Source organism: Gracilinanus agilis, chromosome 1 (genome assembly GCF_016433145.1).
Source record: "Gracilinanus agilis isolate LMUSP501 chromosome 1, AgileGrace, whole genome shotgun sequence".
Lineage (NCBI taxonomy): Eukaryota > Metazoa > Chordata > Mammalia > Didelphimorphia > Didelphidae > Gracilinanus > Gracilinanus agilis.
The window spans coordinates 380,011,821-380,034,896 of record NC_058130.1 but is presented as its reverse complement, the minus strand read 5'-3'; the positions used below and the strand labels follow the sequence as shown (position 1 = coordinate 380,034,896).

At 37.3% G+C, this 23,076-nt stretch overlaps 1 protein-coding gene across 1 annotated transcript in view; it reads left to right on the top strand.

The window, feature by feature from the left end:
• The window catches only part of EGFLAM (EGF like, fibronectin type III and laminin G domains), a 261,725-nt gene that overhangs the window by 122,369 nt on the left and 116,280 nt on the right, over window positions 1-23,076 (top strand). The window contains exon 7 of the mRNA XM_044681387.1: window positions 9,929-10,095. Within this exon, the coding sequence (XP_044537322.1) occupies window positions 9,929-10,095 (167 nt within the window). The remainder of the gene's footprint in view (window positions 1-9,928; window positions 10,096-23,076) is intronic.

The window sequence follows — 23,076 nt, the reverse complement described above, 5'->3', positions numbered from 1 at the left end:
TTCTGATTTAGCTCAATGATCCAGATTCAGAACTTTATTATTAAAGTAAGTGGTGGATTTAGCATAGCTCAGTTGGGGGTGGGCAATGCAGCAGTTACCATAAGGCATGAGAATTGTGCTAAGTCAGATAATAACCAATGGATCAGAAGTTGTCCACATGTGTCAGCTCTACCTAAGAGATGGGGACAACTATGATGCTGCCATAAGACTCTCAGGACTGTTTTTCCCAAGTCATCTATTTTTTTCCCTACCCATTACACTGCCTAAGTGTCTATATAAAATCCTGACCAGCTGACCTGATGCCAGCCTTAGCTCAGCTATAGTAATGTTGGAATGGTTGAGAGAATATTTGTTTTCTAATTCAAGGAGCCGAAAGTCATAAATGCCAGTTCTGTTCCCAATCAGTTTCCTATCCAATATTTTTCCTAGAATCATAGCATAGATAGAAAGCCAAGTAAATTGTCTGGATAGATGTTTCTTTTGTCTACCAGAGGTCCTGAGAACCATTGAAAACATCAGTCCCAACTATCCATCTCTTCTCAACATCATCTGAATGTTATGGATTATTGCCACGTTGAGACGAGTAGGAAAAAAGGTGAATTTGTAGTCAAAGGTCCTGGATACAAACTCTGGCTTTCCTACTTCTTGAGAAATTCATTTAACCTCTCTAGAACTTGTTTTCCACTAAATAATTAGATGTTGCAATGAAAATAGTTTGGAATTGGAGTGAGAAAGATCATTTGAGTCCAAATTCTACCTAGTTATATAATTAATGTCCCTTCTTAAAGCTTTCTCTTAGGACTGAAGCCCACATTTATTTCTCCATTCTCTGATATTCTATTGTACTTGTAATCTAAGAGAAGTCAGTTCTTTAAGGTATATTTAGAATATTCTTACCGTGTGTGTGTGTGTGTGTGAATGCATGCCTTATCTCAGAAGCAGCTAGGTAGCAGAGTGGATAAAGTCATGAAGACCTGAGTTCACATATAGCCTTAGACACTTAGTGATTGAAACTGAATAAATCATATAACCTCTATTTGCCTTGGTTTCCTCAACTGGAAAATGAGGATAATAAGAGCACCTACCTCACATGGTAGTGAGGGACAAATGCGATATATGGGTAGTGGTTAGCACAGTGCCTGGCACATAGTAGATGAAATATGAAGGCTTTTTTCCTTGCCTCCCCTTCCCTTGTCTCTAAATTTGACTGTAAGTTCCATGAAGTCAAGGACTGAGTCTAAGACTTCTTTTGTATTTCCTTAGAACTCAAGACAAATGATGATTATAAAGTAGACGTTTTACAAATACTTATTAACGAATTGAACATTTGTAAGGAAGTCATTTTGTGACTAGAATAGTACTGAAATATTCAATTAAATTTAAATCATTAAACATTAAGTAAGCACATATTATGTACAAACCACCTGAATAAAGTGCTGAGATTACCAAATAGACATGACACAGACTCTGTGGCTCTCCTAGATCCATCAAGGTTGCTGTTGATATTGATTATTCAATGGCAATGAGTAGCACAGAGTACCCAAGAAAAGGAGAGGAGCATTAATGTAATAATGCAAGGCAATGGTTTCGGGGGATTCCCCTATCCTTACTTTATTTCTTCTCTTATTTTCTCCATCTCATCAGCCAGATAGAGTGCTGTGTTCTTGAATAGGGTGAGTAAATACAAAGTGATTGTCGCTGATAACCCTAGTTCTTCCCAGTCCCATCTCTAGACAGCTTTCTTACCAACGCATGCAATTTACCAAAAGGAAAGTCAGATTGAAGACTGCACAATTTAGAAGATATGTCCTCATTAGTGGTAAAAAAAGGGGGGAGGGAGAAGAAGGAATTTAAAGTATATTCGAAGCATCATATTTATCATGTAGGATAGTCCATACTTTCATGCACCTTTTTCTTCCTTAGCTTTTTAAATAGCACCTTCATTTGCCAGGATATGACTGTTAAGGTCCCCCATGAGCAATTGGGACATTATATTTAGGTCGAGAAGAATTTCTGTGACTGAAAAGAGCCAGCTGTTGATGCAGATTTAAGATTATGCCTTTGCCTGTTTCATCACATCCTCTACATTTATACTTTTGCCTGGAGTGTATGTCTCTCTCCCAACCTCTAATGTGCCCTCTGGTGCTTGGAAGATAACAAATATTCAAGTCAGGAAGCCTGTGAGGTAATCAGTGTCAGGCTGGGGTTCATAGTTATAAACAGCTCTTCAATCAGTGTATCATCCTTTCCTTTCTTTCTTCCCTTAAAGAAATAAAATCTGGGGAATTTGAACAAACCTTGGGTTGACTAGCAAAAGGAACCATCCATTTGTGTTCCTTTCTAGCAACAAATGAATGGGAAGTACATAATACTGTCTTCCACTAAAATATTTGCCTGAAGACCATTGGTAATGTTGGCAGCTTGACCTGTGTAAACAGAGGCACATTCAGGGAGCACTTGGAAGTTATTTCCTGCAATAAATATCACAAAGACATCTTAGGAAAGGACACCAGCATCATTTTATCTCAAAGGTCACATCTTTTTCAACTTTACTTGTAGATATTCCCAGCTGACTTCTCTGGGTTGGAATGATTTTGTTCTAATTTCAGTTTGTAAATGTGTTTCCTTATTTTGACTTAATTTTCTTCTTTGATGATAAACTTGGCTTTTGTAAAGTCTGGCAATTCTGAAACTATCCAGCAGTTCCTCATCCTCTCTGTTTGGAGGGTCAACATTTTTACTACTTAACTAAAACCATAGGGCATGCAAATGATTATGAGAAAATGCTCTACACATTACTTTTTAGCAGAAGTGGAAGAGATGTCCCACTGCCTAATCTCATTTTTTCAAGTTCATATTTAAGGCATCAATTATAGCCAGATCTCAATTATTCACACTAATGAGGAACAGAACTAACCTGGATTAAATAAATCCAAGGATATTCAAAATATGTTCTTGCATGTATATAGCAAAGAGAAACATTTTAATAAGGGCTTTTATTTTATTTTGGTTTTTATTATAATATTTTATTTTTTCCAATTACATATAAAAACAATTTTTGACATTCATTTTCAAAAATTTTAAGTTAAAAAAACTTTCTCCTCCCTTAGACAGTAAGTAATTTGATCTAGGTTATACATGTGCAATATGCAAAACATTTTTCTATATCGGTCATGTTGTGAAAGAAAACTCATATCAAACAAAAAAAGTGAAGAAAAGAAAGTAAAAAATAATATGCTTTGTTCTGTATTCAGACTCCCTCAGTTCTTTCTCTGGAGATGGATAGTATTTTTCATCATGAGACCTTTGGTATCATCTTTTTTTTGTTGTTGTTTTTGTTTTTGTTTTGTTTTTTTAAACCCTTGTACTTCGGTGTATTGTCTCATAGGTGGAAGATTGGGCAATGGGGGTCAAGTGACTTGCCCAGGGTCACACAGCTGGGAAGTGGCTGAGGCCGGGTTTGAACCTAGGACCTCCTGTCTCTAGGCCTGACTCTCACTCCACTGAGCTACCCAGCTGCCCCTTTGGTATCATCTTTGATCATTGTATTGCTGAGAATAGCTAAATCATTTATAGTTGATCATCATAAAATACTACTGTTTCTGGGTATGATGTTTTCCTAGTTCTGCTCACTTCACTTGGAATCCATTCATGTAGGTCTTTCCAATTTTTCTGAAATCATCCTACTCATCACTTTTTATAGCACAATAGTTTTTCCTTACAATCATATGCCACAATTTGTTCAGCCATTCCCCAATTGATAGACATCCCATTTAATTTCTAGTTCTTTTCCACAACAAAAATAGCTGCTATAAATAGTTTTCATACAAATAGATCCTTTTTTCTTTTGGGGGAGGGGTAAAATACAGTGGCATTATTGGTTCAAAGGGTATGCACAATTTTATAGTCCTTTGGGCATAATTCCAAGTTGCTCTCCAGAATGGTTAGATTAGTTCACAACTCCACTAACAGTGCATTAGTGTGCCAATTTTCATACATCCCCTCAAACATTTATTACTTTCCTTTTCTGTTATATGTCAATCAGATAGGTGTGAGGTGCTGTTTTAATTTGCATTTCTCTGATCAATAGTGTTTTAGAACATTTTTTATAACTATAGATAACTTTGACTTCTTAATCTGAAAACTGCCTGTTGATATTCTTTGACAATTTATCAACTGGGGAATGCCATGTATTCATATATATTTGAGAAATGAGGCCTTTATCAGAGATTCTTGCTGTAAAAAATTTCCCCAACTTTTTGTTTCCTTCCAAGCATGGTTGCATTGGTTTTGCTTGTGCAAAACCTTTTATATTTAATACCAAAGTTATTTAGTTGGAGCATTAGTAACAGAAAGCAAGAGAGTTGAGTCTCACTATACCTGCTTTCTTCCAACAACTCCTGACGGAGGCATCTGCAGTGACATGATCAGTGGACATCAAGAGGCATTAAGGCATCAAGAAGGTAAACAGGGCTCTGTATTCATAGACTATAAGGCACAAATTCCTCTTCTTAGCATTCAAAGTCCCCCTCATCTCACCAGTTTAGCTCCAGCCAACCTATCTTTCTTTCATTAATCTTGAATGTATACCCTCCACTTCAGTCAGATCTGTCTCTACATTTACTCCTAAAACATACTTTATCCATCCCAAGTTTCTGCTCATGCTATCTACTCTCCTATTTCCCCCTGAAAGTTCCTCATTTTCACCATGACCTAGCTCTCCAGATTCCATGCATGCTTCAAAGTTGGCCCACTTCTATGTGGACCTTTCCTTACTACTCTAGCCCACACTGACCTTCACTTTCTCTCTTAAAAAGCAGAGACTGTCTTTTGTACTTCTTGCTGTCTTCAGTACTTAATACAGTGTCTCAAATATAGTAGGCACTTAAGTATTATTGTCTGATTGTAGCACTTAGTATCTAAATTAGTGGTTCCCAATCTGATCAGTCTGAGGACTCCAGGATTATAACCAAGGGTCAGTGAATACATTTTCAAATCAGGCATCATTTTGAACTCCATTTAATGCCATCAAAATAGGCAGCGGGACTCAGTAATCAATAAGCAGACATATGTTCCTCAGACTAAGCAAACAGTATGTCCTGAACGTCTATTAATTTCTATTTTAAAGTGAATATAGATGCCCTTGGGGTTAATGAAATATAAAATTATGTTAATGAATTCATAATTACTTTTTGGCTATCACTCATTTTCTCAATTAGCCAGTACTATTATTAGTTACAATATTACAACTATTATTATCTGGAATATGTATATGTGTAATATTATTTTGTATTAAAGAGATTTTCATTCTTAAAATTTTGCTTGTTTTTTAACATTTGTTTTTAAAATTTCAAGTTCCAAATTCTTTTCTCCCCTCTATCCTTACTCTGTCCATTAAGAAGGCAAGCAATATGTTTAGCATTTTTCATTATGGGTTCTTTGAAATTGTTGTGGATAATTGCATTAATCAGAGTACCTAAATTATTCATAGCTGATCAATGTACAATACTGCTGTGTACAGTGGTCTACTAGCTCTGCTCACTTCACTTTGCATCAGTCCAGATAAATCTTCCCATGTTTTTCTGTAAGTAAAAAAGAAAAAAAACCCTTAAAATTTTTTAAAAGATTGGGAGCCACGAAACTATACCACTCTTTTGAGTCCTTCATTTAAAACTGTATTTAAGTGTTTCTTAACCATTATGTATATGCACTTGACTCAATTGAAAACTCTTCGAGGGCAGAACTGATTTCTACTATTTCTTTAGTACTTTCTTAGCACATAGTACAGTGAATAATGAGCTAATATTTATTCTCCTTACAGTTTGCAAAGTTCTCTTTATGTAGGTCTCATTTGATCCTCACAACATCACTGAGATATAGTTGCTATTATTATCCACATTTTATAGAGAAGGAAATTGTGGCTAAGAAAGGTTAAATGATTTATCTAGGACTACACAGCTAATCAATATCTGAGGTAGGATTTTAATTCAGTTCTCCCTTACTCCAAGGTCATTTATTATGCCTTCTGCCTCCCTTAAGCTTTTATGGCTCTGTAATCTCATTGACATGGTCGCTTCCTCCAATCATAGGCAGACCATTCCCTGCCTTTTCACCTTGTGCCACTCTTGACCGTATCTTCCCATCAATTTTCTACAGAATGGTCACCCAACATGCTACAGAACTTCCTTTGTTCCTTGTGACATTGTGTGGGTACCAAGGAAGGCTGCAGGATGTCCATCAATTATCTCTTGCTCCCACTATGAAACTAGTCCACTCCCTTTTCAATCAAACATAGTTTTGTTTTGCACTATTTCTGCTGCATAGCTCTTCAGAGGTGTTCTTGTTGTAGTCATTGATTTATATACTCCATAAATCTCTGTAAGATTTGGTGATAGTCTGTGTTGATGATATCTGCCCTATTCATTTCCCATTTTGAGATCACCAACAGCTTGTTCATATAGGTCAGGTAGAAGTTACTTCAATAGCATTTGTCATATTTTTTCTTCTTTTAATTTGTTGATATTTTTGATTTGTGTTCAAATACAACAATAATCTGGCTATATATGCTTAGAACTGTTTTGGAAATTACTCCCACACTGATAACCAATAGTGTGAGTCTGTTGCAATATAAGGAATGTCTTTTGTTGTTGTTGTTGTCATGATACCCAATGCCTTCTTTAAAAAATGTTGTTATATTAATTAGCACCTATATAATCTAGATGTCTAGTATTCTCTCATTTCTTACCCTTAAATTATATTGTCCAAACTTTTTTTCCCCAAGATTTTCCCTATCCCTACCTTCTAACTTGTTACTGTTTTAAGTATATATTGGTACAATCCATAGGCTCTTATTAGGTTCTGGTACATTTTATTTATTACCACCCATTCCCCATGATCTTTAACTGATACTGTCTGATAATCTGTTGGTATCTTCACAGTGGTTGTTTCTTTGTCAAGAAAACACTGAATAGGGGGTGGGGATAACAAAGAGTTGGACGTGACTGAACAACAACAAAGCCTCATTTGTAACAAGAATATCAATGTTATATATTTTTATATATTATTATATGTTATTGATATGACTCAGTTCCTTTTGCAGTAGACCCACTCACTGGCCACTTGGGCAAGAATCTCACATTTAAAGTATCAACAGCTAAGTTAATGTTTATAAGTGACCTAAAAAGACTGTAAGAGTTTTAGTACCCTCTGCCTCCTTTTCTCTTTATGCCCATTCTGAGCCCTAGAAAGACATCAGTCCATTATCCCACATAGTGATGCTTTTATTGATTTGGAAATATGATAAAAGTAACCTCTACAGCAAAGTGGTAATACATCTGGAGTCAGGAATAATCAAAAGTCAAATCTTGTCTTAGACACTAACTGTGTGATATTAGGTGAGTCATTTAACCTCTCTTAGCCTCAGTTTCCTTATCTATAAAATGGAGGTAATAAGAGTAACTCCCTCTTAGAATTACTATAGGAATTAAATGAAATAGCATATATAAAGCACAACTTACAGCATGATACAAAAGCTAATTATTGTTGTTGTATTATTATGTTCCCCTCTCTATTTGACTCTCCAGGAAGAATTTGTGATCCATCCTTCCATTTAGCTTCTACTTTCTTAGATCCTTGGATTACATTTGTACAGAGAATGACAATCTTGCTATGATATGGTTCTTGCAGTAGTGGCTCTTTGATGTAGTTGACGAAGTAGCTCACATTTTAAGTACTAACGATTATGTTGGTATTCATGGATGGATGTGGTTCTTTTTTTATTTATTATTTATTTTTAGCATTCTTTTCCTTTTAAATTTGACTTCCAAATTCTTTCCCTCCCTCTCATACCCACTGAAAAGGCAAGGAATATGATATCAATTATACATGTGAAGTTATGTGAAATATGCAGGTATCCCTTTCACATCATGACTTTTTCCATTGTGGTTTCAATATGTCTCAGATCAGCCTAAGAAATTAAATGAGAATTTTGGGAGAGTTTTGCAGAAGTTACAGACAACATTCAAAGACCAACAGATGACACAGAAAAAGTTTAGAAACTATATAGCCCATGACCAACTATTTAAACCAAATTTTAAAATAAGGTAGTGTAAACACTGCATAAAAGCAAAAGAGAAAATTTGGTCTTCCTCTATGGTACAAAGGGAGAGCCAAAAATTTTATGTAGTTTTTCCAGATCATGGGGGCGCCATTCTCTAACTTCCATGGTATGGAAGGGATACTTATATTTCCATATTAGCCATATATTAAAAATAGAAAAAGCAAGAAAAATGAAGAGAAAGTTATACTCCAGTTAGTATTGAGTTCATCTGTTCTCTTTCTGGAGGTAGATAGCATTTTTTTCATCATGAATCCTTTGGAAGTATCATGGATCATTGCACATTGATCAATGTAGTCAAGTCTTTCACAATTGGTCATCATTATAACATTGCCATTACTGTGCACAATGATCTTCTGATTCTCACTTCACTTTGCTTCAGTTTGTATAATTCTTGCCATAAACCTATGTGGTTCTTAATACCATCTGCTTTGCCTCCCACTTTGCCTCCAACACCACAGAGGCAGAAAGGGGGCCAAACAGTCTCCTTGTGACTCTGCTCTTCCTTGGTTCTCCTCTTGCCTGTTTGATCACTCCTCAGGCTCTTTTGGGATATTCATCCATGTGATACTCATTAACTATATAGATGTGTTGCAAGGCTCTTTCCTGAGCCTTCTTGTCTTTTATCTACACTCTTGCATTTAATCAATTCATCAGATCCCATGAGTTAATGCAGCAAGGTGGTGCAGTGGGTAGAGTGAATGATCTCCAGTCTAATTGGTGATGGTGATGGTGATGGTGGTGGTGTTGAGCTGGTCCTTGGAAGATTTTCTTCCAAGATTTGCTGCATTCATTGCTTGTCCAATGAAGAGAGACCACATGTCATTTCATGTTCAATCAAGATTGGAAGTCAGGAGCCCTGGGCTCAAGTCCCAGTTCTGCCACTAACTAGCAGCATGACCTTGGATAATATACTGGCCCTCTCTGAACATGTTTCTTCATCTGTAAAATGAGGACAGAGATGATCTCTATTTGCCCTTCCAGCATTCCAATTTGGTGAGTCAATGAATGAATAAGAATCAAAGGACCTAGATAATCCATAGACATTATCCTTATGCCAAAAACAACTGTAATATGGCAGCACGATGTTTGAAGAGGGTCCAGCTGTCCCCCATCCTGGTTCTCTTTGCATGGAGGATTCATTCAGAGAGCCACCCAAAAGTTCTGTGCCTGAAGGCAGACAGGTGCTCTGGGACTATTTCTACCCTTCCATATAGGGCCTGCTTTGTAAAATGTGAAAATTGAGTGCCCTATCAGGCCTGTGGCTATTAAATCTCCTTTCACATTTCAGGCACAAGTAAGGACTTGCCACGAACAGAATCTCTAAGGTTTTCTCATAGTGATTAGTGCAATTAGCCACCATATAAAACCTTTATTTGTTTTATGAACTTCAAGTTGGGAATAGATTGCATCTCTGTTCCCTTGACCTCCAGGGATGGAGATTGCTGAGTGGATGCTTGTTTATGAAACATCTGGATAGAAGAGACCTTGAACGATTATTAGTACTGCAATTATCTTTCAGTCATATTCTAAATGGAGGAGGGGAAGAAGCTAGGAATCTTTAAAAAGAGATTAAGGCTGATCCTACAAATTATCCAATATGTTTTATTAGGAGAACCCACAAATAGCCTCTGATTTACAAGATGGGTCACTTTTTAGTTAAATCATTATTCATTTTTATGAGTATTGCTTCCAGAGTTCAAATATTTCTTATATAGTTTTATATAGTTTATATAGTTTTTCTTTCCTCTGGTATTTCTGAATTAATCTTTTTTTCCTCCTCTTCTTCTCTCTCTTTTTTTAATGATAAAGGCCAGATTTTGATGACACTTGGACTTTAATCAAAGAACAGATCCAGATGGACTCCATGGTTCTTAAGGGACTCATTGCAGATACCCAATACCAGTTTGCTGTGAAGGCTGTGAATTCCTTTGGAGCCAGTCCCCGCAGCCAGCCCAGTGACACCATCCAAACCTTTAGTGAGTAGAATAGTTTTTTTCTATTATTATATATTTTTTACTCTTTTTTATTGATTAAGAATATTTTCCCATGGTTTCATGATTCATGTTCTTTCCCTCCTTTCCTCCCCTCTCCTCATAGCCAATGCACAATTCTACTGGGTTTTATATGTGTCATTGATCAAGACCTATTTCCATATTATTGATATTTGCACTAGGGTGATTGTTTAGAATCTACATCTCCAATCATATCCCCATTGACCTATGCAATCAAGCAGCTGTTTTTCTTCTGTGTTTCTGCTCCCACAGTTCTTTCTCTGGATAGCTTTTCTTTTTCTAAAATATTTATTAATTTATTTTGTTTTGACACCACCTTTTCCTATGTCTCTCCTCCACCACTCAGAGAGCCATCCATTATAGTAAAGAATAAAAAACAAAGATGGTGGAGGGTGGACAGGTCCTGGAAACACTTTGTCAAAGCTAGCCAACATATCAACAAAGTCTGACAGTATATTCAGTATTCTTACCCATAACCCACCACTTCTGCAAAGAAGTGAGGGAGGAACATTTTCTTACCACTTCTTTAGGGACTTATAATAAAAACAGCAGAGACCTGCTTTCCTCAGCCTGTATCCTTTTTTTTTGCCTTGCCTGGATCCAACCCTTCAGTGAATTTTCTTAGGATCCTGCAGGATGCACATGGCCCAGAATCTGACACTACCACAGGGGCCCTTTTCTCCCTAGGTTTTTTCTCATTTCTGAAGAAGTTGAGCCTCTGGTGAGAGAGGCCTGGAGCAAAGGCCCTTCCTTCCTGTTTCTGCATTCTGGAGGTCACTGACAAATTTATTTTTGGATTATCCTTGTGGGGTTTGGGGTCAGCTTTCTTTCATGAATATAGTGCAGGCTTATATACAAACAGTAAGATGGAACTCAGCCACATTCTTTCTTCATCCTTGGAGGAATTGAGTTAATCTTAGATTCATTATGGGGTAGCAGACTGGTGGGGGTAGGGGTGGGAAGAAGCATGGGGCCTCAAAGAAACTAGGCACTCTTGAGATTAGTTCTCTCCTCCAGGCCATCAATATTAAAATAAAAATCAATCCCCCTGGATGATTTTCCTGCAATATCAATGAACCCTTCATTCCTAAACTGCAGCTATCCAAACAACATGTCCTGGCTTGTGAGGTAAGATTTGACTTCATGGCTTTGGTGGCCTAAACAAAGACAGTAACAGAAGATTCCTTCTCACCATGCCTCAGAACCTTGTCTATGGTAGTTGCTTAACAAATGTTTGTTTAATATAATATAATTTAATTGGATCAGTTTGGATAATGTACCCATCATTTGTATAGGGATTCTTTTCTAGGAAAGGAGGTAGGGGGAAGACTCCATTTCCTTGATCATTCTAAACTTGTGTATCTTAAATATTTTGAGGAAGAAGAATATTCACCTACTCAGGCCTCTGTGGGGAGCACAGAGGAGCCAAGACTTTGCACCTCTCCTTCAGGATATCCTTGAACTTCTCAACTTTCTTAAGAAACTCTTTGTGGTGCCAAAGAAAAGAATGCAGAATGTAGAGAGAACATGACTTTGAATTCTGCCTTTCTCACTTAGTCATCTGCACAACCTTAGATAAATCATTTAATCTCCCTGAACCCTAGGTTCAATATCTGTAAAATAAAAATGACTTGGGGTTAGAAAGAGCACCAAACTGAGAGTCAGAAATTGTTCAGTAATTTTTCAGTCATGTCCAACTTTTTGTGACCCCATTTGGAGTTTTCTTGGCAAAGATAACTGGAGTGGTTTTCCATTTCCTTTAACAGTTCATTTGACAGATGGGGAAACTAAAAAGTGACTTGCCCAGGGTCACACAATTAGTAAGTATTGAATCTGAGGCCAGATTCAAATTCAGAAAGAGAAATCTTCTTGACTCTAGACCCAGCATTCTATCCACTGCACCACCCAGCTGCCTTCTGTGCTCCATAAAATGATGTGATTCTGAACCATGGCCTATTAAGAAACTAGGGCTGTTTTGCCTGAATTAAAAAAAAAAGACTTGCAGTAGGTAGAGAGGAAGATAAAAAGTTTTGAAATATTCGAAGAGCTGCCATATGGAAAAAGTATTAGATTTCTTCTAAGGAACTCTAACTCTAGCTCTCCCACTAACTAGTTATGTGACCTTGGAGGAAATCACTCTCTGAGCTTCAAAATTCCTCATTTTAAAATGAGAGTTCAATTATGTGATCTCTGAGGTCTCTTCTAGATGTGACATAATCTTCTGTCATCAACTTAGTGCCTTCCATTTCTGGGTTTACCTATAAGATGAGATGAGATGCTTTACCAGAAATATTATTCCTTCAAATAGAATTCCTTAGAATCATGGAATGTTAGAGTGAAAAGGCGAAACAAAATCCAGCAGATGGAAATTATAGAGAGGCAGAATATTCAACTCAATACCTCTAAGTATTTCCTACCAACTAGAAATGGGTTACCCCAAAATGAAATGGCCTGCCACATCAGGAAAGACATTTAAGTAGAGGATGGATGACAATTCAGTTAGTTGTATGGAGACACATTCTTTGGGGAGGCTTGGACTACAGGATTTCACTCCAAAGCTGCGTTTCTGGGATCTGTCAAACATCAGTCTTTGAATGATTGAATGGATGGATGGATGGATGGATGGATGGATAAGCATTTATTCATCATATTGCTATGTGCCAGGCACTATATTAAGTATTGGGAATGCTAATAGAAGCATACACAAGACAACTTTTGTACTCAAGGGAACTTACATTTTAGTAGGGAAAAAAAATTATACTGTATGGGTATAGTCATACTGTAGGTTTAGTCACAAGGCAGGAGTGTTTTGGACTGGGAAGTTGGAGAGAATGGCAATTAGGATGTCCTTTCCAGGAATGACAGTGTTGATTGGATTACTCTCAGAGGGAGGGTTAGAAATGGCAGAGAGGAATAATGCATGCCATGGCATGGAAATGGGGATTAGGGGAGGGAAAGTGGCATGGAAATTGAAGTTAAAAGTCTTCAGACATTTGTAAATAAAAAAGGTGTTTCTTTATTGGAAAGAGTGTCTATAACTTTAGCAAGACCTTAAAAGTATGAATTTGCTCTTGTTGCAAGAAAAAGCAAATCCATACTACCTCTTTCATCCAGAATTTCTGATTTAAAGTTTGAGTGAATGGAAATTAGGCAGCTGAAAGCTTGAAAGTAACCAGTTATTCTTTTTTAGCTTCCACTTGAGCAAAATGACAGCAAAACAGCATTTCCCCCCTGCCTTTGTGCTTTCCCCAATTCTTGAGCCCTTTCATTGAATATTATTCCTATGTTCACTTTCCTTTAATTGAAAGGTTCTCAATATTTCTGCATGTGTCGTGGAGGACGGGGTGGAACCCTTAGGCAGTCTGGTGAAGCCCATAGACACCTTCTCAGAATAATGTTTTTAAAATCATAAAATTAAATACATAGTGTTTCAAAGAGAACCAAATATATATTTATATTATTATATTGAATTATTATAATTCAAAGGTATGTATTTACATCTTTTAATATTTTGGTTTAAGGCCAATATGTAATATTGGATTATATAGTTTATATCAAAAACATTTCTCCCCCAAATAAACTCTATCCACATATCTCTCCAAGGCTATCCACATAGCCCTTGGAGGTTAGTGGAAAGCCAAGTAAAGAACTCATAATTTAATCCATGGGTCTATAGAACAGTAGAATTAGAAAGGACATTTGAGATCATCTGACTTAGGTCTCTCATTTTGCAGAACTGGCTCTGGTTGTCCTTTTTTGTATGAATCAGTCATTTCCAGCAGAGTAGATCTGGACAGCTGGGAACAGCATAAAACTTCATGCTAGCCTACGAAAAGCCATGCTGTGTCGATTTAGAGCTGGAAGAGACCTTGTGTGTGCTCAAGTCCTTTTCTCATTTTACAGGAAACAAAGACTCAGAGGTTTACTTGTCTATGGTAGTGCGGATAGTAATCATGTGAGGCAAGATTCAAATCTAGGGCTTCTTGACTCTTAAGAACATCTTTGCTACACCGGTCCATCTCAAACTTCTGGTCTCAGGATCCCTTCTCACTATTAAAAAATGATCCAAGTTCTCAAAGAGCTTCTGTTTATGTCATTTACAGCTGTCAATATTTACTGTATCCAAAATTAAAACTGGTAAATTCTTAAAATATGTTTATTCATTTAAAAATAATTATAAACCCATTGCATGTTAACATCATATTTATGAAAATTAACAACTTTCTGAAATAAAAAAGATTAGGGAGATTTGCATTATTTTACATATTTTCATAAATCCCCAAAGTCTGGCTTAATAGAATCCAGCTGGATATCTGTTTCTACATTCAATCTGTTGCATTAGGTTGTTTTGTTTGAAGTATATGATATATATTATGTATATACAATACTTATATGAAATACTGTAACATTATACTGCTATATTGTTAGAAAAAGAAGGAGTATTTTAATGGATAAATAACATCTTGGTTTTATTATGAATGTAGTTTTAACTTCAAGGACCTTCTTCAAGGGTCTCAGGGACCCAGAAAAAGTATGGAGGACCCTCAGGTCTCAGCAGACTACACCCTAAGAAACACTGCATGCTATGCTCATAATCTTGCTCAAAGAGAGTGGGTATTTCTTACCAGTTTTTCTTCCTAAATATGTCAGCCACACCAATTAAACATTTTTTAGTTTGGGGAATCATTTTCCTTTTTGTAAGCCCCCACTGGAGCTCTCCATTGGAGGACATTTGGCTTTTTCTGACCAAGGCAGAAAGCAATACGGCATAGTAAAAGGCTTGAATCTTTATCTATTCCTAAACAAATCTAGGTTTTATATTTTCAGTGTTTCTGATTTCTTGATGATCTTTCAAGTAAAAGAATAGCAAATCAGTATTGTCAAGGTGGAGATCCCTAGAGTCTTCTTTTGTAGTAACTAGTATAAAAAATTGAAATTATCATTTCAATGTTTGCAAATCACTAGATCCTCCCAAGTACTTGAAAACACTTTATTCTGAGGGATTTTACTTTCCAATTCTGCAGTCTTATTTTACTTCAAAACCTTCTTTTTGACCAGGGGCTTTTTAAACAATCACCCAAGTCCCAAGCTGCCTAAAGTAGAACCTGGGCCATAACCCAAGAGCCTTTAAGTGATGGGAGAAGTAATGGCTCCTTCCTTTTAGCACCTCTTTAGGCTTACAAGCCAGTCTTCCTCCTGCTCCCTGTAAACTGTCCTTCCTTCTCTTAGGCTTTTTTTGTTTTCCTTGGTGGACACTTGTTCGGTTAGATATCTAGCCCCTGGATAGTTTTTGTACCATGTATTTGCACAGTCCTCTGGGTTAGCTGAGCCCCAGAACAGAATGTTCAAGGAGACTTCCAAGGTATGGAGAGCTCAGCAGGAACCTTGGCCCTCTGATCTTGCCTTGGACCATCTCCACCACCCCCTCCTTGTTCTCATCCATTTTCTGTTTATCTTGAGTCCAGGACACCTGCATTCTTCCAGCAGGAAAGATAACACTTCAGCTCTGCTAATAAGGAAGGGATTGACTTCCTCCTGTGCCAATTAAGAGCTTAATCGCTGTAATTGAACATCTCTGTTGCCTTCTTGAGTTTAGTCACAAAAAGCTTAGACCCATTGTTTTTAGTTAATTGAAGATTATGTCTAGGTTAGACATTAATTGTTCCCTGGTTTGGGATGGCATAGATTGACATTTTGAGAGGCTCTGGAAACCTTCATCCTCCACCTTGGTAACAAATTCACTAATAGAGTCAAACCCACAAATAATAAAGCTTTAATATTATATTTAATGTATAATGTATAATAACACCCAGAGCTCCCTTCGTAGGCACTTCTCTTTATAGACACTGCAGACTTGATGATACTAAAGGGCAATAGGATTACCTTGGCTCTGCTAACACCCTTTTTGCAAAGAGTTTCCCCATCTGTTAGTTTATTTATGCTCCCAAACATTCCAAGAAGGTAGGGAGAAGGCAAAGATCATAATTCCTCCAGATCCTTCCTCATCTAACTAACTTCCTTGCTAGCCTCCTAAAAAAATAATCCCAACACCCCTATGAATTGCCACATCACTATAAATTTGTTCAGGCTTTTTTACCTTGTGCTTTATTTTTTGAACCAGTGATTTCGCTGATAGAGGGAACTGCCAAGGAGGGACGTCTCTATCAATGCAGATTGTTACCTGCTCTGCTTCCATGAGTCTTAAAGAGTTACTCGAGAAGGAGGGGGGAAGGGCCTCTCCCCTCTAGCAATTTATCTTAGAAAGTAATCATGTAGGGGGCAGCAAGGTGGCTCAATGGATACAGCACCAAGCCTAGAGATGGGAGGTCCAGTTCAAATCTAACCTCAGATGTCTCTTTGCTGCATGACCTTAGGTAAGTCACTTAATTCCCATTGCCTAGCCTGCAACACTCTTCTACCTTGGAACCAATACACAGTGTTGATTCTAAGACAAAAGGTAAGGGAGAAAAGGAGAAAAAAAGAGAGAGACAGAGAAACGGGGAGAGGGAGAAGGGAAGGAAAGAAGGAAGAAAGGAAAGAAAAAAGAAAGAAACCATCTAAGAGTCTGAATGCCAACAAATATTATAATTTATTTTTCTTCATTTTTTATTTGAGATTTCTTCTACAAAATGACTAATATGGAAAAATGTTTTACATGATTTCATATGGAAAATCTATATCAGATTGCTTACCATCTCAGAGAGTGGGGAAGGTGGGAAAGAGGGAGAAAATTTGGAACTCAAAATGTTAAAAATCATTTTTATGTATAATTGAGGAGAAATGTTATATATTTTTTAAATAGCCGTCTAGTTTTTAGTATTAGTTTGCAGAGTTGAGATTTAACAGAGCATTAGTTAATGCCATCACAGGGAAGATCAAAATGGAGAGACTGGCCTTGGGACACATGAGCTTTCTCCTTTTCCCTTCTATCCTCAGCACCCATCATCTGTATACATACTTCATTTTCCCACTATGTAAAGAACTCAGGGTACAAACCACAGTTCAATTAAAGGATCATTTGTTAAGTGCCTCCTATTGCAAGGTATGCATTGGGAAATAGAAATATTTAAACAAAAATAACACTATCTGTGCCCTTAAGGGGCTACTGTAGGAATTCACCATGTGCACAGAGGAAGTAAAAACAAAAAGTAGGGAAAACAGAACAAATATTCCCAGCCTCACTCCAAGCCTGGGGAATAGGGAGAAGGAAAAGCATTAACAATTAGGGAAATTCAAAATATAAAAAAAAAAAACTAGATGACAGCCGAATTGAACCTAAAAGGGAGCTAAAGATCTTAAGAGAGAGAAATAAAGAGCAGCATTCTAGGCATGAGGAATAACTTGGGCAAAGTGATGAAGGAAGTCAAGGGACTGTCATGTACCTGGAATAGCAAATGGGCCAATTTGGCAAAAATAAAAGGAATGGGTGAAGAAGACTAATGGGAATTGTATGGAAGATGTTCTCTAGCTAGGTTGAGTAGGATTTTAATGCCAACGTTGAGGAGTCTGTATTTATCCTTAAGAGAATAGGTGGCTGAGTGGCTAGAGAGCCAGTGGTAGAGACAAGAGGTCCTGGGTTCAAATCTGGCCTCAGACACTTCTTAGCTGTGTGACCATGGGCAAACTTAACCTCCATTGCCACTCTTCTCTTGGAATTGATACAAGGACAGAAAGTGAGAGGTTTTATTTTTTTTTAAAGAAAAGAAAATCAACCATCCCATAGCTAACAAACTATCTCCTTCACCTCTTCAAATCCCTGTGATTCAGGGTTATAGACTGCCAGGTAAAAACTCCTTTCACCAGATAACCCTTAGCCTGACTCAAATTTAAAGCATCATTCCCATGTCTTCTAGACTTTCCCCTTCTTGGCTCTACTTTTTAAATGTCCATTACTGTCCTTGCTGGTGAGATCTCTACTTCTACTTTCAATGATAAGGCTGAGCTGTTTCCTTTGGTCCTATTTCACAAAGGAACAAAACCTTTTTTTTATTTTTTTCAGTCTGGACCTCAGATCCATCCTCATAGTTTCATGTCAAAACTACTTTTCTTATAAATCCCTAAACCTCAACTGAGGCCATAAACTATCCTTTCCTCTTTTCTAGGCCCATTGGCACTTTTCTGATCTCAATTAGCCCTTCCTAGATTCTTTCCACTTCCCGCTCCTGTCCTCCTACTCACCAGAAGCATCCAGAGTTCTGTGATTATAATAATCTTCCATCTTTGTGGAGTTAGTTATATTTCTAGACCAGAGCCATTCTCTGAGTCATTGTTTCCTCTTAAGCATTAATACAACTATTTGCATTTCCTTACTTAATTGCAGTTCAATTCCTCTGGCTCCAACTAGTTGCTAAACCACAGCACTTTGGGAAAAGAACTTTTGTTTTTGTCTATACAACCCTTCCCAAAGATTCCTTTTCTTCAGAACTTGCCTTCCCCACTGAGTTTTCCTAGATCTTCCATAACCTTTGCTCCATCCCTATTTTTTCTGGGTCTTCTGGTGACTCAGGAACTTCTATGTTTAACTGTACACAGCTGTGGCTGGTTGGATATATGTTTATATGTTTCTGTCACGCATGTTTATGTGTGTGAATGTGGTTATATCCAGTCCCCCTTTGAGGGCAACAACCAAGTCTTTCCTTCCCTTTGTAGCTCCCCAGAGCCAAGCTTTAGGGTTCCTATGTTAGTGAATGCTTGTCCTCAGCAACAGAGAAGCAAATAATTTCCTTTTATTCCTTCCTACCCTTTGGTAAAGGGCACATTTTTAGCGACAACCAGTGAATTGTCAAGGTTGTTGGAAAGAAGATAATATGGGCCCATAAATATTTTTACATTCTTGCTAAGTAGTGAGGCACTCAGGACAAGATTGGAACCAAATGCTTTCTGGCATGGTATCCCTTTCCCATGGCTGGTATTGCCATTACGATTTCTCTTTCCCACAGAACTAAATTCTAGAGTAACCCAAAGACCCAGGAACTTCTTCATTTCCTCATTGCCTATGAATTCTAATCTTGATTCTTCTGTTGAATTCCCATGACTTTGTATGCCTCAACTTCCTCATTTGTAAAGTGTAAATACTAATATCCAAATTATAAAATATATTACTCACAGAGTTGTTTTGAGGATCACATATATAAGAAATATAAGAAGAATGTGAAAGCAAAAATAAAAGTGAAAGTTATTATTATTAGTTACTAGTTACAGCTCCTTGAGAGTAGGGACTGTCTTCTACCTTTATTTGTGGCACAGTTCCTGGCACATAATTGGCATTTAATAAATACTTGTTGATTGAGTTATTAACTGACATTTCAACATGAGAAAAATACAGGAAAATATCCCATGGCCAGTTTAAAACAATGTGTTTAAACTACATTCCCAAGAAGGTATCCGAATCTAGGGGAACATGGATTAAAAGACTAGCAAGTGAACTTCATCTTAACTTTTTTTTTAAACCCTTAATTTCTGTGAATTGGCTCCTTGGTGGAAGAGTGGTAAGGGTGGGCAATGGGGGTCAAGTGACTTGCCCAGGGTCACACAGCTGGGAAGTGTCTGAGGTCATATTTGAACCTAGGACCTCCTGTCTCTAGGCCTGACTCTCAATCCACTGAGCTACCCAGCTGCCCCCTTCATCCTAACTTTCAATGAGGGATATTTAACTCACCATTAACTTATTTAAAAAAGCTTTGCTTAGATTAATAGTAAAGTCAAATAGACTTATTTGGACGTTCAGAAAAGGGGAGGGGAGGGAGAAAGAGGGTCAGAGGAGAAGGGAGAGACCAAGGAACAAAGTAGACTGGTTTTTCAAAGAAGAAAATTTTGCCATTCTCTCTGGAACTTCAGGAGAGTCTGAACAGTAGTAGTTGGGTAAGGAAAAGATTAAGGAAGGAAAATAATAATATTGCTGCAATATCTAGTTTTGACCACCAGAAGATTAACCAAAAGGCATAGTTTGGGGAGACTGGGGCTTCACCAACTTTAGAGGGTACTGGCAGCACTCTCAGCATAGAAATCGCAAGGTTTAGCACCTAAGAGGAGACTAGTGGGAAAGGAAGTATAGCTCAGAACCAGCTCCTTCCCAGCCCTTCACTGGTCTTTCCCCGTTAACTTAATATGAACTTTGGTAGCCCAGATACCAAAATTCTTACAGCTTTACCAAGAGGAGTCTTCTCCATTTACTAGTCGATTGTTCTCTCCAAAGTCATAAAAAGTATCGGGCAGAATTTGGATATCTCACTCCTAATATCAATTTTCTTTCAATTCAAAAGGAATTAGGTAATGCATAGTAATGAGGCTGTCCTATAAAAAGTAGTCCATTTCTGGCACAATTTTTACATGGAAGTCTTAAGTAAATAACAGCTTCAAGGGAGCCAGCATTCCTACTATGTTCAAACAGACCCCTAGCCCTCTCAGTGCAGAAGGAGATAGAAATATGAGCAAGAAGTGGGATTGTTAGCTCTGAAGCATGGTGAGTAGCACTTATGGAGACTGGGATGTGCATATAAATTGGTGGATTCCATTGATTAGCACACAATTTGTAAATCTTATGGATTTATGACAGCCAAAAGGGAAATAGGAGAAAGAACATATCATTTATTCATTGTTAATACAGAATAACCATGCATGGTAAGTGCTAGGTACATGTGCATAAACATAATTTTAAAATGTGATTCCAAATTTAGTATGCCTACCATAGGTAATCTCTCCATTGATTTGCGAACGCCTTACCTACATGCAAATCTGATTAGCATAAATTTTCACAACTTTGCTTGCTTAGAAAGGAATGATTCACTTTGTTGCTTAAATAACCATTGCCCATTAATTACGCTTTTGAGTCCTTTGCACATTTAAGATGCAGAAAAATTACCTTACATTAGCATATATTTACTTATAGTCAGCACACATTTTTTTTCTTTTATTACTTGGGAGGGGAAGGAGGAGGGTTACTGAAACAAATAGTAGGAAAGAAAAAGAGCTTTGATGTAAAGAGAAGAGAACAAAAAACTTCAAAAATGATGTTCTGTTCTCTAGTCACTTTTAGTACCCTCTGTTTACTGAAGGGTTAAAGAGGCATAGATATGTACTATTCCAATTCTTCCTGACTAGATTTTTGGTTTAAATATTTTCAGAGAAGAACATAAAAATGTTCTCTACTTTTACTCTGCCTTTCTTCCTACTTTCTTTATTAAGCATTTCTTCCCTTTCCGTTATATTTGCCATTTCTTATTAAATCCTTTCTGGTTCTTCTTTCCAAGTAAAGTTCTTGTTTTTTTTTTAAGTTTCACTATTTACTTGATTTAAAAGAGCCACAAAGGTGGTTGTTTCATAATATTCCTGCTGTCAGGACTTCTCTCCTCAGTTGGTTAGCACTCTTTCATAAGGCTATAGTTTTGAATTTGAATAGAGACAGCAAATATATGACCAGACCTCTTAACCTTACCTAATAACCCTGAAAATACATATTGGTCATTGCCCAATGAGGTTGGAAGGCAGGGCAGATTGTACAGCACAGCTTTTCATTACAAAGAAGACAACTTCAAACTCACATACTATTTTTAGAGAGTTATAGTATACCCACTTCATTTCTATTATTATTGGATTTGTCCTTTGAGTCCTTTCACCTTTATAAACAAACTCTACTACCTTTGAGGTCAGAAACCATAATGTGTTCATCTTTAAATCTCTGACCATAACTAATACACACAGGTAGTTGTTGTTCAGTCATTTCAGACATATCTGACTCTTTGTGGTCCTGTTGGGGGTTTTCCATTTCCTTCTCCAGCTCATTTTGTAGATAAGGAACTGAGACAAACCAGAAGAAGTGCCTTGCCCAGGGTCACACAACTAGGATGTATCTGAAGCTAGGTTTGAAACCTTCCCGATTCCAAGTCCAATGCCTTATCCACTCAGCCATCTCAGTAAATATTTATGGAATGAATGAAGAGAATTAAAGAACAGGCAATACCTTAGATTCATCTAGTCTAACCCATACCTTAAAAAAAAAACACCTGTTATGATATATCATTGAAAGCAGTCATTTAACCTCTACTAGTCCCCTAAAGGCATCTAGTAATGGGGAACTACTTACCTACCATTTAACATAGCCACTTTATGAGTATGAACCAATTTGATCACTCTTTCACAAGACAGACTTTCAAATACTTAATTTTTTAAAGCAGTATGTTGTATGTACTGGCTCTCTGATGGGGAGGAGGGGATATATTCACAACACAACTTAATCTACTTATTTACGTTTTCTCCATTACTTGCTTAGACTAGACAGTATCATGTCCTAATTTGTAGCATTTGCCAATTTCTGAGGTACATATGCACATGCTGAAAACTTAACAATCAGCCCTAGAAAACCAGTTCAAGTGAGCTTCAGTCTACTCTTGCATATAATTATCTTGCCCCACTCCCCAAATCTTCTCTTCTCCTAGCTAAATATTCCTAGTTCCTTCAACCCTTCTATGGCATGGTTTCCTGAGACAGACCACTCTCCTGTTCTTTCACTAGCCTAATCACTCTCCTCTGGACACATACCATCTTGTCAATATTACCTTACCAAAATATAGGGAGAACCAAGCACTCTAACTTAGATGCTGTCTGACAGGGCAGACTTCATTGGGATTAAAAGTGCGTCATAGAGGAGAGTTGAAAGGGACTTCAGCAATCCTCTAGTTCAGCTCCCTCAGGTTCACAGAGGAAGACTTTGGGGTGTAGGAGGTTAATTTATTTGCTCAAGGCCACAAAGCTGGTAAATGGCAGAACTAGGATTTGAATGTGGGTCCTATAATCCAATCCAGCACATTTTCCACAGTTCCATGAAACACTGCTTCCCTTTATTTCCTCCTCAGTCCTTTTCTCTTCTTACCCAAACTCTTGCTGTTCAGACTCTCCTGTAGTTCGTAAGAAAATGGCGAGATATTGCTTTCTGCAAAGTTAGTCTTC